General features: G+C 38.9%; 1 protein-coding gene and 2 pseudogenes across 4 annotated transcripts in view; 2 read left to right on the top strand and 1 right to left on the bottom strand.

The window, feature by feature from the left end:
- Window positions 1-13,633, top strand: part of tmc3 (transmembrane channel like 3) — a 191,466-nt gene that overhangs the window by 164,811 nt on the left and 13,022 nt on the right. For all 4 annotated transcript variants that reach the window (XM_086071899.1, XM_086071898.1, XM_086071900.1 and 1 more), the window contains 2 exons: window positions 9-76; window positions 184-312. In XM_086071899.1, coding sequence (XP_085928025.1) covers window positions 9-76; window positions 184-312 — 197 coding nt within the window. The remainder of the gene's footprint in view (window positions 1-8; window positions 77-183; window positions 313-13,633) is intronic.
- On the top strand, window positions 3,788-4,888 carry LOC147178141 (uncharacterized; annotated as a pseudogene).
- Window positions 4,990-8,600, bottom strand: LOC147178140 (uncharacterized; annotated as a pseudogene).

Genomic DNA, 13,633 nt, shown 5'->3' with positions numbered 1-13,633 from the left:
ATTTTCAGCCTGAATACGGGGAGTTCAAAATAGCAGAGAATGTCCTGCACTTGATTTATAACCAAGGGATGATCTGGTAAGTTAAAACATTTGTAAAATCTTTGGATAGCTTAACTGCAATAGAAGTTGTGTTTCAAAGTTAACAGTCTGCCCAGTGTGTAAATAACCATTTTTTTCTTGCAGGATGGGGGCTTTTTTCTCCCCTTGCCTTCCTGCCTTTAATGTGTTGAAGCTGATTGGTCTAATGTATCTCAGGAGCTGGGCGGTACTCACCTGTAATGTTCCCCATCAGCAGGTTTTCAAAGCATCTAGGTCAGTCATTTGCTTGTACTATAACAGACACATTTTAGTGTGTCATATTTTGAGAAATGCTGTCTGGTTTCGAACAAAACAAAGGCACAGTGAAGCAAGGTTGTTTTTGTTATTTATGTAGCATATTTCCTACATGAAGCAACTCAATATGCTTCCCACAAGACACAACACCTAAAAGCATTTACAAACACACCAGCTAACAACATTCAGAAGCAAAGCAGTGAGGATTATTTATTTGAATGGTTGTCCATATGTGGGTGCATGGTATGTGTGCTTGGTGTCAGCAGCATGCGCCAAATGTACACCAACCTTTTTTACAAAAAAACGGAAAAAACATCATCACCAGGAATCTCTGCCTCTGGTCTTTATATTTAGTACTAGAAGCAAGATGGATCGCTACAATGGCGTATAAGAGCCACATACAAATGCAAATTTTTTAGAGGTGGGTAATACTTTGAGAAAAAACTTGCAAATTTGCCACTGTGCTTTGGTTCATTGTCATTTTGGAAGACCTTGGTTGTTGGCCGAAATGTCACAATACATGGCCCTGTTCATCTTCTCCTTAAAACGGCACAGTCATCCTGTCCCCTGTGCAGAAAAACAACCCTAAAGCCTGACCCCCATGCTTCACAGTAGAGATGGTGTTCTTGGAATGGTACTTGTCCTCTTTCTTCCTCCAAACATGGCGAGTGGAGTTAAGACGGAAAAAAAGTAAATTTTGGTCTCATTTGTCCATGTGACTTCCTCCCATGATTACTCTTGATCATCCAGATGGTCTTTGACAAACTTCAAATGAGCCTGGACATGTGCTGACTTATGCAGGGGGAAACCATGGTGTGGTTTGTCCGTCTTTGTTTTTGTTAGTCTGGTCATTTCCTGTTTTATTTTGAAGTCTAACTCTCATCTCGTTTCAACTTACTTGCCCTTCCTTGTGTGTTGTCGGTTCCCGCCCCTGAACCCCGATTGTGTCCACCTGTGCCTCTTTACCCTCATGTGTTAAATAGTCTGCGTCTCCCCTGTCTGCTGCATGGCGGTCCCGGAGGAGCAAGTTTGTTCGAAGAGAAATTAATTGTCCATAATATAACTGGTTTGGCTTCACGCCAAATGACAAGGTTCAGGCGAAAATCGTATGCAAAGTGTGCAAGGCGAGGATGAAGACAAGTTACGGCATCACTACAAACCTCCGTCACCTGAATTGGCAGTTTCCCGTACAGTACAATGAGAGCCAAGCTAATAACTGCTCATACCTAAACAGCAAACCATCACAGAAGCGTTCACCAAACTCACGCCGTATGACATTGGATCCGCATTACGAGCTGCCAAGTAGTAAGTTGTTGCTTTTTCCCCAAACACCGCCATTCCTCGCAAGTATGCAAATTGTAGAGAAATAGTGGCAGTGGCGCAAAAAATACAAAATGTGCAGTTTTTTTTTGTTTTTACAAGCAAATTGGCATTAAGGTGTTTGCCGCTTGGCCTGATCATTTCACAAACGCTACAGAGGTCGCGTTTGTGAAATGATCAGGCCAAGCGGCAAACACCTTAATGCCAATTTGCAAAAGTTACCCATCCATGACAGAAAACAACACGCTAACGTGTTGCATTCAAGGCCCGTTCAGACCATAGGACTAGGACTATATAATCCGCAATTCACTCACAAGGGTTGTTAACTTGTTACAATATTGACCTGTATTTACAAAAGGTGCTTTTAACTTAGCAGTTTGTTTTAACTTTGTGTTTACATGCTCCTCTCTTCTCTAAGATCTCTCTCTTTTTTTTTTACCATGACTTTATACCAGCCAAGTTGTGTGCACTTTAAGACATTCGCTATTTTGAATACACTATTTGAATACAGAACTGTGGCTTTTTTTGTTATTGTTTTGCTGCTTTATAAATAATATTTTTCTTTACAAAAGGTATTTATTATTACAGTCTTCATTTTCACAAACTAAGTGTAGCCTTACTAGCCGAGAATTTATTCAACACTACTCTAATTTATATTTCATATTGATAAAAAAAAAATCGTGATGAAATCGAAATTGTGATTTTATAATTTAAAAAAATCGTTATATTCAATTTTTGCAAGATCGCCCACCCCTACCTTCTTCTATTTTGCCCCATAGCCCATTTCACCCACATTGATGTTACGTGGCATCACTAACATCAATCGTAACGTCATTGCGAGTCTGTCTGGTGCTTTTCCTCAAATATTTTATATATTTTTTGGCGATACAGATCTTGTTTTTTTATTTAGATTTGTATTTTACTTTATTTGATTTATTATTATTGTATATATATATATATATATATATATAGATGCAAGCACAGGTAGTTGTACCTGCTTGGCATTTCTGCCTGACGCACCTCCGACGGTGCCATTGAGCGGGCTGCAGGGTCATCAGCCGGGGTCACCCTTCCCTGATGTTTCGCTCCATTATCCCCGGAACATCTCCAGGTGGTGGAGCAGCGATAGGGACATCTCCCTACCGCCCCCTTCCCTTTCTGAATACTTGAAATGACTGCTGGGATACTTTTACCACATATTTTCTGGATTGTTGTTATTGGTTAATCTTTTGGTTACCAGGAGTTGTTTATTACTTGCATTTTTGTATTGCCTTATTTTTATTTATTTTTAGGAAATATTTTTTTGATATTTTTTGTTTTGTTTTTCATTGACTCGTGCTGTGTAGTGCGTTTTAGCTTTCGCAAGAGTTTTGGGGGGTTTCTGTGTTAAGAGAGGGGGGGGGGGGACTTTGCTCATTACTGAATGTTGTTATATTTGCTGCCATGGAAATTCTAAGATTCTGCCAGGTTTCTTTTTTTGATGCCAGATAATGGTGTAGGAGGCGGACGACGAGGCCTTACCTTCACCTCTTGGAATGTGAAGGGGTTGAACCATCTAGTTAAGAGGGGTAAAGAACTAGCCCATTTGAAGTCCCTGTCATCTCACATTATATTTCTTCAAGAGACTCACCTAAAGGATGGCTCCCAAAATAGATTACACTGCAGGTGGATTGGTCACCATTATCATTCCTCCTTTTCTATAAAGGCCAGGGCGTATCAATTTTAATTCGTAAGGGCATCCCTTTTAGACACCGCTCAACTAAAATGGACATAGAGGGTTGGTACCTTATTGTTACAGGGGAAATCTATTCAGTTCCTGTAACTCTGGTTAATCTTTACGGTCCTAATTTTGATCATCCTGCCTTCTTTAGGACGTTGTTCTCCCTAATAAATGATATTTCACAGACTAATCTAATTATTGAAGGGGATTTAAACTGCACTCTGGATCTTTATTTGGATAGCTCCTCTACAAAACGGGCCTCATGTTCCAATACGAGGGATTTATTAAAAGCATATATTAATAACTTCAATCTATCTAATGTGTGGAGATTTTTCCACCCAAAATATTTTGTATATTTGACATAACAATCTTTTTTCCAAAGTTAGAGCCTGGCGGCCGACAAACCCGGAAGTGATGCGTCACACCGGGGAGAGCGATGACAAAGCTCCATACGGACACTATACAAGCCAGTCAAACGTTAATTCAGAAAGCGATATCAACGATAGGTCGAGCGCAAATGAGGAGATCCAAGTTTTTGAAGAGAGTTGGAGGAAGAGGAGAAGGTTGGCATTTTATATGTTGGACCTTATATGTACGAGCCAGATGCTGTTCAGAATGCTGATAATGTGCCTGGACGACCTGTCATGGAATGGAGACAAGACCCATCGAGATTACAAGATTGGTAAGATATATAGGCTGTGGTAAAAAAATTAAAAATTAAATGATTTGAAATTGCCAGTATTTGCACATAATTTTATGTTTTTGTCTATCTGATGACATTGTTTTTTTTGTTTTGTTTTTAATAAATCAGACTTCATGATCAAGCAGTTACTCAATACTTGAGTATTCTTTTCAGCGAATACTTTTTTACTTAGACTTGAGTGATTTTTTTAATGACAATTTTGTACTTTTGTACAGGATTCCATCCATGTACTTCTATATTTTGAATCAAATATTTTTATAAACAACAGAATTATTGATTGATTGGTATAGCAATACACATGTTCAATAACATTTCTGCTCATGGTGTCATCGCTCAGTATTTTACTATTTTTTTTAACTCAAGCCTTTTTTTTTTTCAGGTGTACTTGGGGTAATTGCCACCAAATGCCTACAGCAGTAGAATGTGTTTGCTGCCATGAAATTTGTAAGAAAGGAGTGAATGCACGTCTACAAGGAGAGGAACACTTCAATCAAGTTCTGGACTGCATCACTGATCATCCTGGACTCAATGCTGTGTGCCTAGACCTATATGGATTACAGGTGGCATGAATGACCTACAAGCAGCAGTACAAAGGCAAGGCATTTGATTGACCACAGGATGCCAAGTATAGACATATTGCTTACAGACAAATTGTGCACTGGTTCTGGAAGTTTCTTGGTCAGGGCAACCGTGTTGTGCTCCCAGCATGTGCAGTGTCTTGCATCAGGGCACATTTTCCACCACCAGGAGAAGAGGAGTCAGCTGTATTCTAAGGGTTTCATGTTTCACAGAGAAATTATCCAGAAATGTGATTTGGACTGGCTTTAGAGTGGTTAATATGGATTGGTGTCTATAATTACATAATAATACAAATAAACAAATGAGGACAACTGAATACAGGGAATGTGATTCTTTATTTCCTGAGGAATCTTGTATGGTGTTCAGCAATAACATTTAAATTGTCCGGTCTGTTCACTGCTGCTGTAAGAGATCACCAGTTCTGTACTTATTTGGAACATCAATCAGTTTCATCACCTCTGAAATATATATATTAGGGGTGTGAATTGCCTAGTACCTGGCGATTCGATTCGTATCATGATTCATAGGTCACGATTCGATACCAATTAATCCCGATGCAAATCTATAAATTTATTATTTTGCGATTTTTTTTGTACTCAAATTTAGAAAATACTCATCCGTAAACTTGTACTTGTACACTGTAAGATTTGTATGAAAATGTATTTATTTACCAGAAATTTTAAGACTTATAACTGTGAGCCACTTTATTTAACAAACAATCTGTTGCAATCTGTTTTATGTTTGAACAGCATTGAAATAAAAATAGTAAGGCTTAATGTTCCATTAATATAACATTCTTCCATGCTTAACGTGTGAACCATAACCCTAAGTAAGACGTTTTGTTGAATATTCCCATAAAAAAATGTGTGTTTAAAAATGTATTCGACCACATATCGAATCGATTTGAGAATTGCGTGATGTAATATCGCGATATATTGCTGAATAAATGTGTACACCCCATATATATATATATATATAGGGATGAGAAATATTTGGACGACAAATGGGTTACATGAGTATGTGATGCATCTGCCTGGAATTATTTTTATTTCATAATTTACCATGCATCCACCAATATCTTTCTCAGAGAATAGCCACCACTTTTATATTTGGGATAAACGATGCAGTAGGAATGTATTCCTTCCTTCATCACTTTCTGTGGTCTCCCAGCATTTTCTTTATAATGCATAGCAGAGAAAATGATTCTGGAATTGAACACAAAATGCCTTATCTTATTTTTGGTTTAACAGATGCAGTGGAAATTGCACTAGCTGTTATCTTTAAGCCAAGACTATCATCGAGAGGAGTAAAGAAGCAAGTGCTTCATGACATTTCTTTACCCCCTCATCACTATAGTCTACATTTCATCCATATCAAAGTTTTCTTAAACACACCTGCTTTTCATTCCTTTGTACAAGAAGTTGTACATCTTTGGGGCTAAGTGATTCACCACACTGTGAAAAGCTTTCACACCATTGGTCTGTCCGAGGTGGGACATCTTCATGATATCGTTGAAAATCATGGTCTTTTTCAGTAGTTCCACCACTGCGACATTAACATTCAGTACCTTCAAATTAATTTCATTTTCTTAATTTGATATAAATGTTAGTTGGCATGTGACAGATGTTTGGTTGTTCTACAGATACAAGGTATGACAATGTTTCTATTTTTCAGGTTAAACAAGCAGGCAACATCAAACAACCCCCCCCCCCTCCCCCTAAAAAAAAAGGTGATGGCCACGCCTTGTTTGTAATACTTAGAGGGTGTGAACAACTATCGTGTAGGTGGTCCACACATGCCAGCCACTTCTGCTTCTTTTCGTCCGGTGTCTGGGAGAAAAGTGCACACCAGTACAAATTGCACTTCAAACTTTGTAGCCAATCCTTTAGGACCGACATGCTCTTTTTTTTGGCCAATTAGTTAAGTTTCTTGCACATATCTGTATATTTAATATGATATGAAAACTCGTGAAGTGACGTGCGTGAAATGTAAGACATAATCCCAACACTAGCGTATTTATAAACATTGAAACAAGCTAACCTTTAACAATGTGCCAACAATCATAATTAACGTGTGACTTGGGTCCAATTCTCTCTGATCCATTTCGTCACCTGGCGATGCCTCTTAGTGACGACAACTTTCACGTTGAAGCCTTCCAACTCCTGACCGCATCTTTTCAGGCCCTCTAGTTCCATTCCACAGCTTCCTCCAGTCTTGTTACTCTAAAGCATAGGTGTCAAACTCCGGTCCTGGAGGGCCGCAGTTCTGCAGGTTTTGGATGTTTCCTCCAGGACCAGAGTTTGACACCTATGCTCTAAAGGATAAGTGTAATATGCGTCATAAGACAAAAATAATTGTCACATAATTATTCCGCATATAATCTACAAAGCAGTTCACTGGTTATGGGCTAGTCGCACAAGGTTATACCAGATGAACACTTGTTGAGTTCCAGTTTCATGAAATTATAACTCCCGTACTTGGAACTGTGACCTATGGAGTCGCATCTCCTCCAAGGACCAGTTCCTTCTTCTTAATGGACCCCAAAAGAGCCCACTGCTTCTTTGTCCATGTGGTTGTCAGCGCATCATGGATATACGTGGCCTGTTTGTGGAAGTATGCCCACATATTGGGACACAGAATATTCAGGAATCTGAAAACATATAACCAATACATGTTGATTTTTCAATTCACAGCCCGCGTATCAGAGCAAACAGAGTAACATTATATGCATAGGTCACAATTACATTTAATTTGCTCCATTTCAGCATTTGGGCTTTAAAAAATTCAACCTGATGTTTACCTGAATAGTCTTAAAGCCTTGCTTGGCAAACATCCAGTGAACAGGATTTCTGAGCTGTGGAGGACGTTTAGTACAGGCAGGTTTCTATCAAAGGGCTGATTACACCACTGATTCTTGTTCCCACAAACAGTGCAAACATCCTAGATCTTCACCAGTGTCCCTTTCACATAGCGGTAGCGGACACAAACGGCGAAAAAGGTCATCAGGGAGGATTCGAACATCAAGTACTTCAAGCTGCTTGTGAAGGTCTTCACTTTCATTGCTCCTACAAATATATTTCAATAATGGATAATTATTATTAGGAGACAAATGTGAATCAATTGAGCTTGAAAATGCAAGTTGATTATCTGTACAACAATATGCTCTTGTCAATTTGGTAAATTTCAGTTTTGAGGTGATAAATGTCCATTTGTGTAAATCTCATTTACAATGAAAAGAATTATGATAATCTTACCGGATTTCTTCGAAGCTGACGTGTCAGTTCATCATCTGATGAATTTGGTTCATCTTGATCGCTGTTCTCTCCTGCAATATAATCCACATCTTGGTATGGGATGTGGTGACTGTCCATTTCCACGTCACTCTTCTCTTGACTATCTGTGTCAACCAGTGGCGTACAGACTTTTTCCCTTTTGGGTTCTGGTTAGCCCAAGTTGCATTGTTTACCAATGCACCGGTGTTTTGCCCTGTTCTTACAATTCTCGCATGGAGGACAATACTTCAATGTCTGTACCTCTGAACAAATTGATAAGAAAAACATGATTATAATCAATGTATTTATATGATTATCACTAATGACAATCATTGGATCAGTGACCACCATTTCAATATGTCTGTATCACGGCCATCCAACTTGAATCATGCAAGTGTATAGTGACTCAAGCATATCCACCTAACTTACTTTTATCCACACTATGTAGTGGTCTAACTTTGTCATCTTGATGGCTGTTTGAACAGGATTCATCCTGCAATAACTGACCCCCACATTCAGCCATCTCTTGTTCGGAGGCAGCTGCAGAGCTGATAGCCTCAGCTACGGCTCACTCCCTTTCTCGGTTAGCTGCTGCTGCACGCTGGACAGGTGGATTTTGAACCTGCTGCTGGTCTTGTGGAGGCAGGTGAATTGTTGGGACAGCAGTTTGCATTGAGCAATAACTTTCCGAATAAATATGAGAAGACACTAAAAATATACTTTGCTCATAAAACCTATTAAATAAAATACTATGATATCACATATCCAGTTTTTATACGCCGACACAATTGGAGACTGTGGTGTTTTATGAGAATGCCATTGATAAATTGTGTGTGTGTGGGTGGGGGGGGGGGCAGAACACATGGGTAAGGTAGGAACTAATTTGGTAAGGGGTATATAGGTAGCTAACGTTCATCCTTAGCTACTTATCTAACCCTGCCTTACTAAATATTTAATTATTTCATGAATCATAAAATGCAGTAAGATTGTTATGATTGGCAGTTTTCCAGAGGATCTGTCATGTTCATTCATCAACAAAGCAGCGCTGCCAACCTATAAAAATGTACTCCCAGAACAATTTGTCTCACTGCCATTATTACTCATCGCTGATATGAATAGCATCGATCGGGATTAGCCTCGAGACGTTAGCTTTTAGCCACTCATACAACTTTTTTTTAAATTGAGAACAATACATCGCCACACAGACGCGTCAGCTTACCGAGTAGCAATGCAACAATACTGTACAATGGCTGACTGCCCTCGCATCTCCCCAGTGTGACATCATTTCCGAAGATTGTCGAAGAAAAGCATTTTCGTTGTCAGGGCGTTGCTATGGCTTAAACCAAGAACCTGTGGAAGGGTTGCGTTAAAAAAAATGAACGGAAATATGCTTATAATGGTTTAGCCATTGGTATTACTCAAAAACATGGTTTGCCAACCTTACTTCAAATTTGGCCTTTAAGTCGAAATTTGGGTTACATCGCCAGCATAGGAACGGAACTCGTCCGTAACGCGAGGACTCCCTGTATATTCAAACTAAAATAATCAAGAAACAACACAAACATGGATTAATTTGTAGTCATGCGTTGTTTACAGTGCAGCTGGTACACGCCCGTTTCCATGTTACCTACGAGAACCTGCAAGATATTCGCAGACAATACATCAGATATCCCTCGATTTAAACTAGCCAGTGGACGCTCCTTGATCCTCGCACCTCCATGCACATTTAAGACAATTGAGATAGAGGCGACAGAAGTTATGCACTGTGGCTTTAAAGTCTCCCATGTCCAAAATTAAAGGGCATGTGTTCCCTTTTGCCACTCTGCACCATGCAAGTGGATGGTTGCATGTAATTCTAAAACACGTGTCAGAGTCCAGTCCTCGAGGGCCTGAGTCCTGCATGTTTTCAAGGCTTCTCTACTCCAACACACCTGATTCAATGATCACGATCATTATCAGGCTCCTGCAGAGCTGGCTAATGATCTTAAATATGATTCAGCTGTGTTGAACGTGGGACACCTCTAAAACATGCAAGACTCAGGCCCTCAAGGACCGGACTTTGACACCACTGCTCTAATTGATAAAGAACTAGTCTTTTTATTTTACCATGTCAGTTATGGTTATAACAGTTATGTGGCGATAGTGGTAAATCACTTTATCTTTTGCCTCCTCCCTTTCATCCTTCAGAAACGCACAATTACATGAGTGATGTCCTTGACCACTCTGATTATGTTACATGTCTATCCCTACAATGTTTATCTGGCTCTCTAATACTGTAGTAACACCCACTTACACTCAAGCCACCACATTTCACAGTTACCTCTCACCCCCAGAATCACACGGAGGGGAGGCAGGCCTCAGACCGAATATTTTGACTTTTCGGCACAGGGTGTGGCTAGTACGGTGCCGCAGTCTGATGATGCACTGTGACAGTAACACCTGCTTTAACTGGACCCAGATGGTCCTTTCTTCTCAATATTTCACATATTAGATGACAGTACAAGACTGAAGCTTGATGGGCTTCCTGTATTTTAATTCTCAAATATCACCCTCAGCATACCCTAAAAGACAAAAAAATGTCTCTCCGCCTGACAAATTACCATGAAAGGTGATCCATCTCAAACATTTTATTATATATCTCACTGCCTCAAATGTATATTAAAAACTTCTCACATTTGTAACCTTCAATTTAAGTCCAAGATGAGCTTTCTATCTGGAGTATTAGAGGAGCTATGACCAAAATACTCCACTGTACCCTAAATTGGAAAAAATGGAAAATTCCAGAATTACCATCCCAAATGGGATTAAGCTATTTTTCTGCATCTAAATAAAATCTTAAACAATATTTGAAGCATGGGTCATGTAGTACTACACTATTTAAAGTGAATTACATAAAAGTGAATAATGTTATGCCCCCAGGTGGACCAGGGTATCAAGGCACAACATTAAACATGATTACACAAAATCCGGGAACCAAATAGTAGATTTAATAAAGAACAAAATTCTGTCAAGGAATAAAAATGACTTGTCAACATTTCTTAACAATAGATTAACATTCTGTGTAGCCAAATGGAGAAATAGTTGAGTGCATCGCAACCATACATTTGAACTATGATAAAATATAACTGTAATATATATATAATATAACTAATATAACTCATCTTCCTTTTCCTGATCATCATCCATCTTTGAATGGAATTCATCAGCTGCTAAATCATCCTCATCTGTTTCCTCTTCTGCCAAAACATCGACAAGGGCTTTGGGGATGATGTCACCCTCATACCATCGTGGTTCTAACTTTCCAGTCTCTGTGTTTATGTAAAATCCATGGTTGAGAGGGGATGGGATATCTGGGTAGTACTCCTGAGCCCTCTTCTAGACACATACCTTCATATGTGCTGCAAGGTGCTGAAAGGGTCTCTCTGTTGACCTATCCACCTTCCCACCTTGTAAGAGGGTCATCTTCCAGCACATAACAAGAGTCCATTTCCAAGTAGAGCGGCTTGAAAAGTATTAATCCCCCTTACATTTTTCAACATTTTGGCATGGTATGACCACAAACATAAACATAAATATATTTCATTGAAATCTTATATGAAAGTTAAACACAAAGTAGTACACAATCTTGAAGTTAAACAAAGTGTCTATCTTATTTCAAACTTGTTTTATAACTAAAAAACTGAAAAATATGGCGCGCAATACTTCTATATTGGACATCATTAGACTATATGTGTACCTATATTAGACTATATGTGTACCATTTTTACGGTTTCACCTGCGCTTGGTGGCGCACTGATTCTTTTCTTTGATCCAATTAGCAAGTTTTGCCGACAAGATACTCATTGCTTAGAAGGACAGTTAAATCATTTTAAACAAGCTACAGTTGTCATTTTTCTGAGCCAATGAGTCAATGTGCTTTGTACAACTTTTATCTTAGCAGAACGTTTCCACGGCCAGCCGGTTTTAGGAAAATTACACTAGACATTTAATACAATGTGGTAAGCATAAGATCACGGGATACCTTGCATAGATGGCTAAATTAAAACACATCAGAACCTGTTAGGGTCTGCAATAGACCTGAGACTGGGCCGAAGACTCACCTTGCAGCAAGACAATGACCCATAGCATACAGCTAAAGCAACAAAAGATAATTGATTAGATTTACTAGACAATACGCTTTAGGAGTTTCAACGGTTTCAATAGATGCAAGTGGTTATTTTGCCGTCCAGCGTGCCGGAGAGGGCGTTCCCATGAAGGCTGTGACATCACATGCAAAAGGTCTATAGCCCATAAAGGCACACACAAAAATGGGCAATACAGTATAAAATAGCCATCCATCCATAATCTGATAGCCGATATTGAGACATTTTATATCGATTCTGAATCATAGTAAATGAATATCTTGGTTCTTATGTGAATTTAATTTGTATTTATTTTTTGGCACACCTTAAATGTTTTGTTCTTTTTTTTCTTTATAAAAAAACACTTAACAAGAAGTAGTAGAGTTTAATTCACTTTTTAAAATGCAGCCACCTTATTTACTAGTTAAACTGGACAACTGTATTTGGAAAGACTGAACACACTATTAAATATAAAACTATTATATAATACTATGTTATATAATACAATTAATTACCATATTTCCCAGAAGTAGTCTACAGAGTAATGCAAATATTTAATCTGCTTCTGAAGAACACAGTCCTATATGTATGTACTGTATACATTAGATAGCCTTAAATATAGCTATAGCTCTTATTGTATATGTATACAGTATGTATGTAAAAAGGTGACATAGCTTTAAAACAAAATTTATTAATGAGCAGCCAGTACATTTTTACACAGGATACTAACCCTTGCAGAAAGCCTAAAAAAAGAGGAAAATAAATAAATAAACCTCCTTTGTTTAGCACAGAATACAGAAAACGGATCATATAGTATAGTTTAAGTATAATATAGTATAGTTGAATCCTTAATTCTATTCTGGTATTTGCTTTACTTTATTTATTTTATTTTATTTTGAGTCAAATTTTTATTTATTTTTCTCTTTTTTTTTTAAGAGCTCAGTATTGTTCATTCGGTAATGTCATCATCATTGCTCTTTTTTTTTTTTTTTTTTTTTTAATATTTATATATATATATATATATATTATTTTTTTTTGTATGTGGGTGAGTATGTGTATGTGCATGCGTGCGTGTATTTGTTAGCTCACCAAAAACCTATTAGAAAAAATCCCATACCGTTCACCTAAACCGAACACCCGAGGGGGCCAAAAGAAAACCAAGGAAGGTGAAATCCAGCACCGACCAGACACCACCCACCGGGCCACCCACCAGAATTCTTCCCCAACCCCAGAAACATCTAAATTCCAACAAATCCAAAAAATAATAATCAGGGAGACCTCAAGAGACCGAAGGAGAGACTGAGGAAAGGAAGGAAGGACAGATGAAGCCGAGTGAGATCCACAGACACCAGCCTCCACCGATTCAATGACCTGAGGTGGAAGCAGATTGTGTCTGAGTTTCGATAGATGCTGGTGTGGTGGATCTGGCATGCATGAAAATCTCCACCAAAGAGGGGAGCCGTCGACCCCTGCCAGGACAGAGCAAGCGCAACACCTCAGGGCTGCACCCCCCCCCCGCCCCCCATCCACACCCGCCATCCACCCCAAACCAGCCCCAGCCGCCCCCAGGTCCCCAATCCCCCAG

Source organism: Leptonotus elevatus, chromosome 3, assembly GCF_054856555.1.
Source record: "Leptonotus elevatus isolate MCC_2025b chromosome 3, RoL_Lele_1.0, whole genome shotgun sequence".
NCBI lineage: Eukaryota > Metazoa > Chordata > Actinopteri > Syngnathiformes > Syngnathidae > Leptonotus > Leptonotus elevatus.
This window is presented reverse-complemented; position numbering and strand designations above follow the sequence as displayed.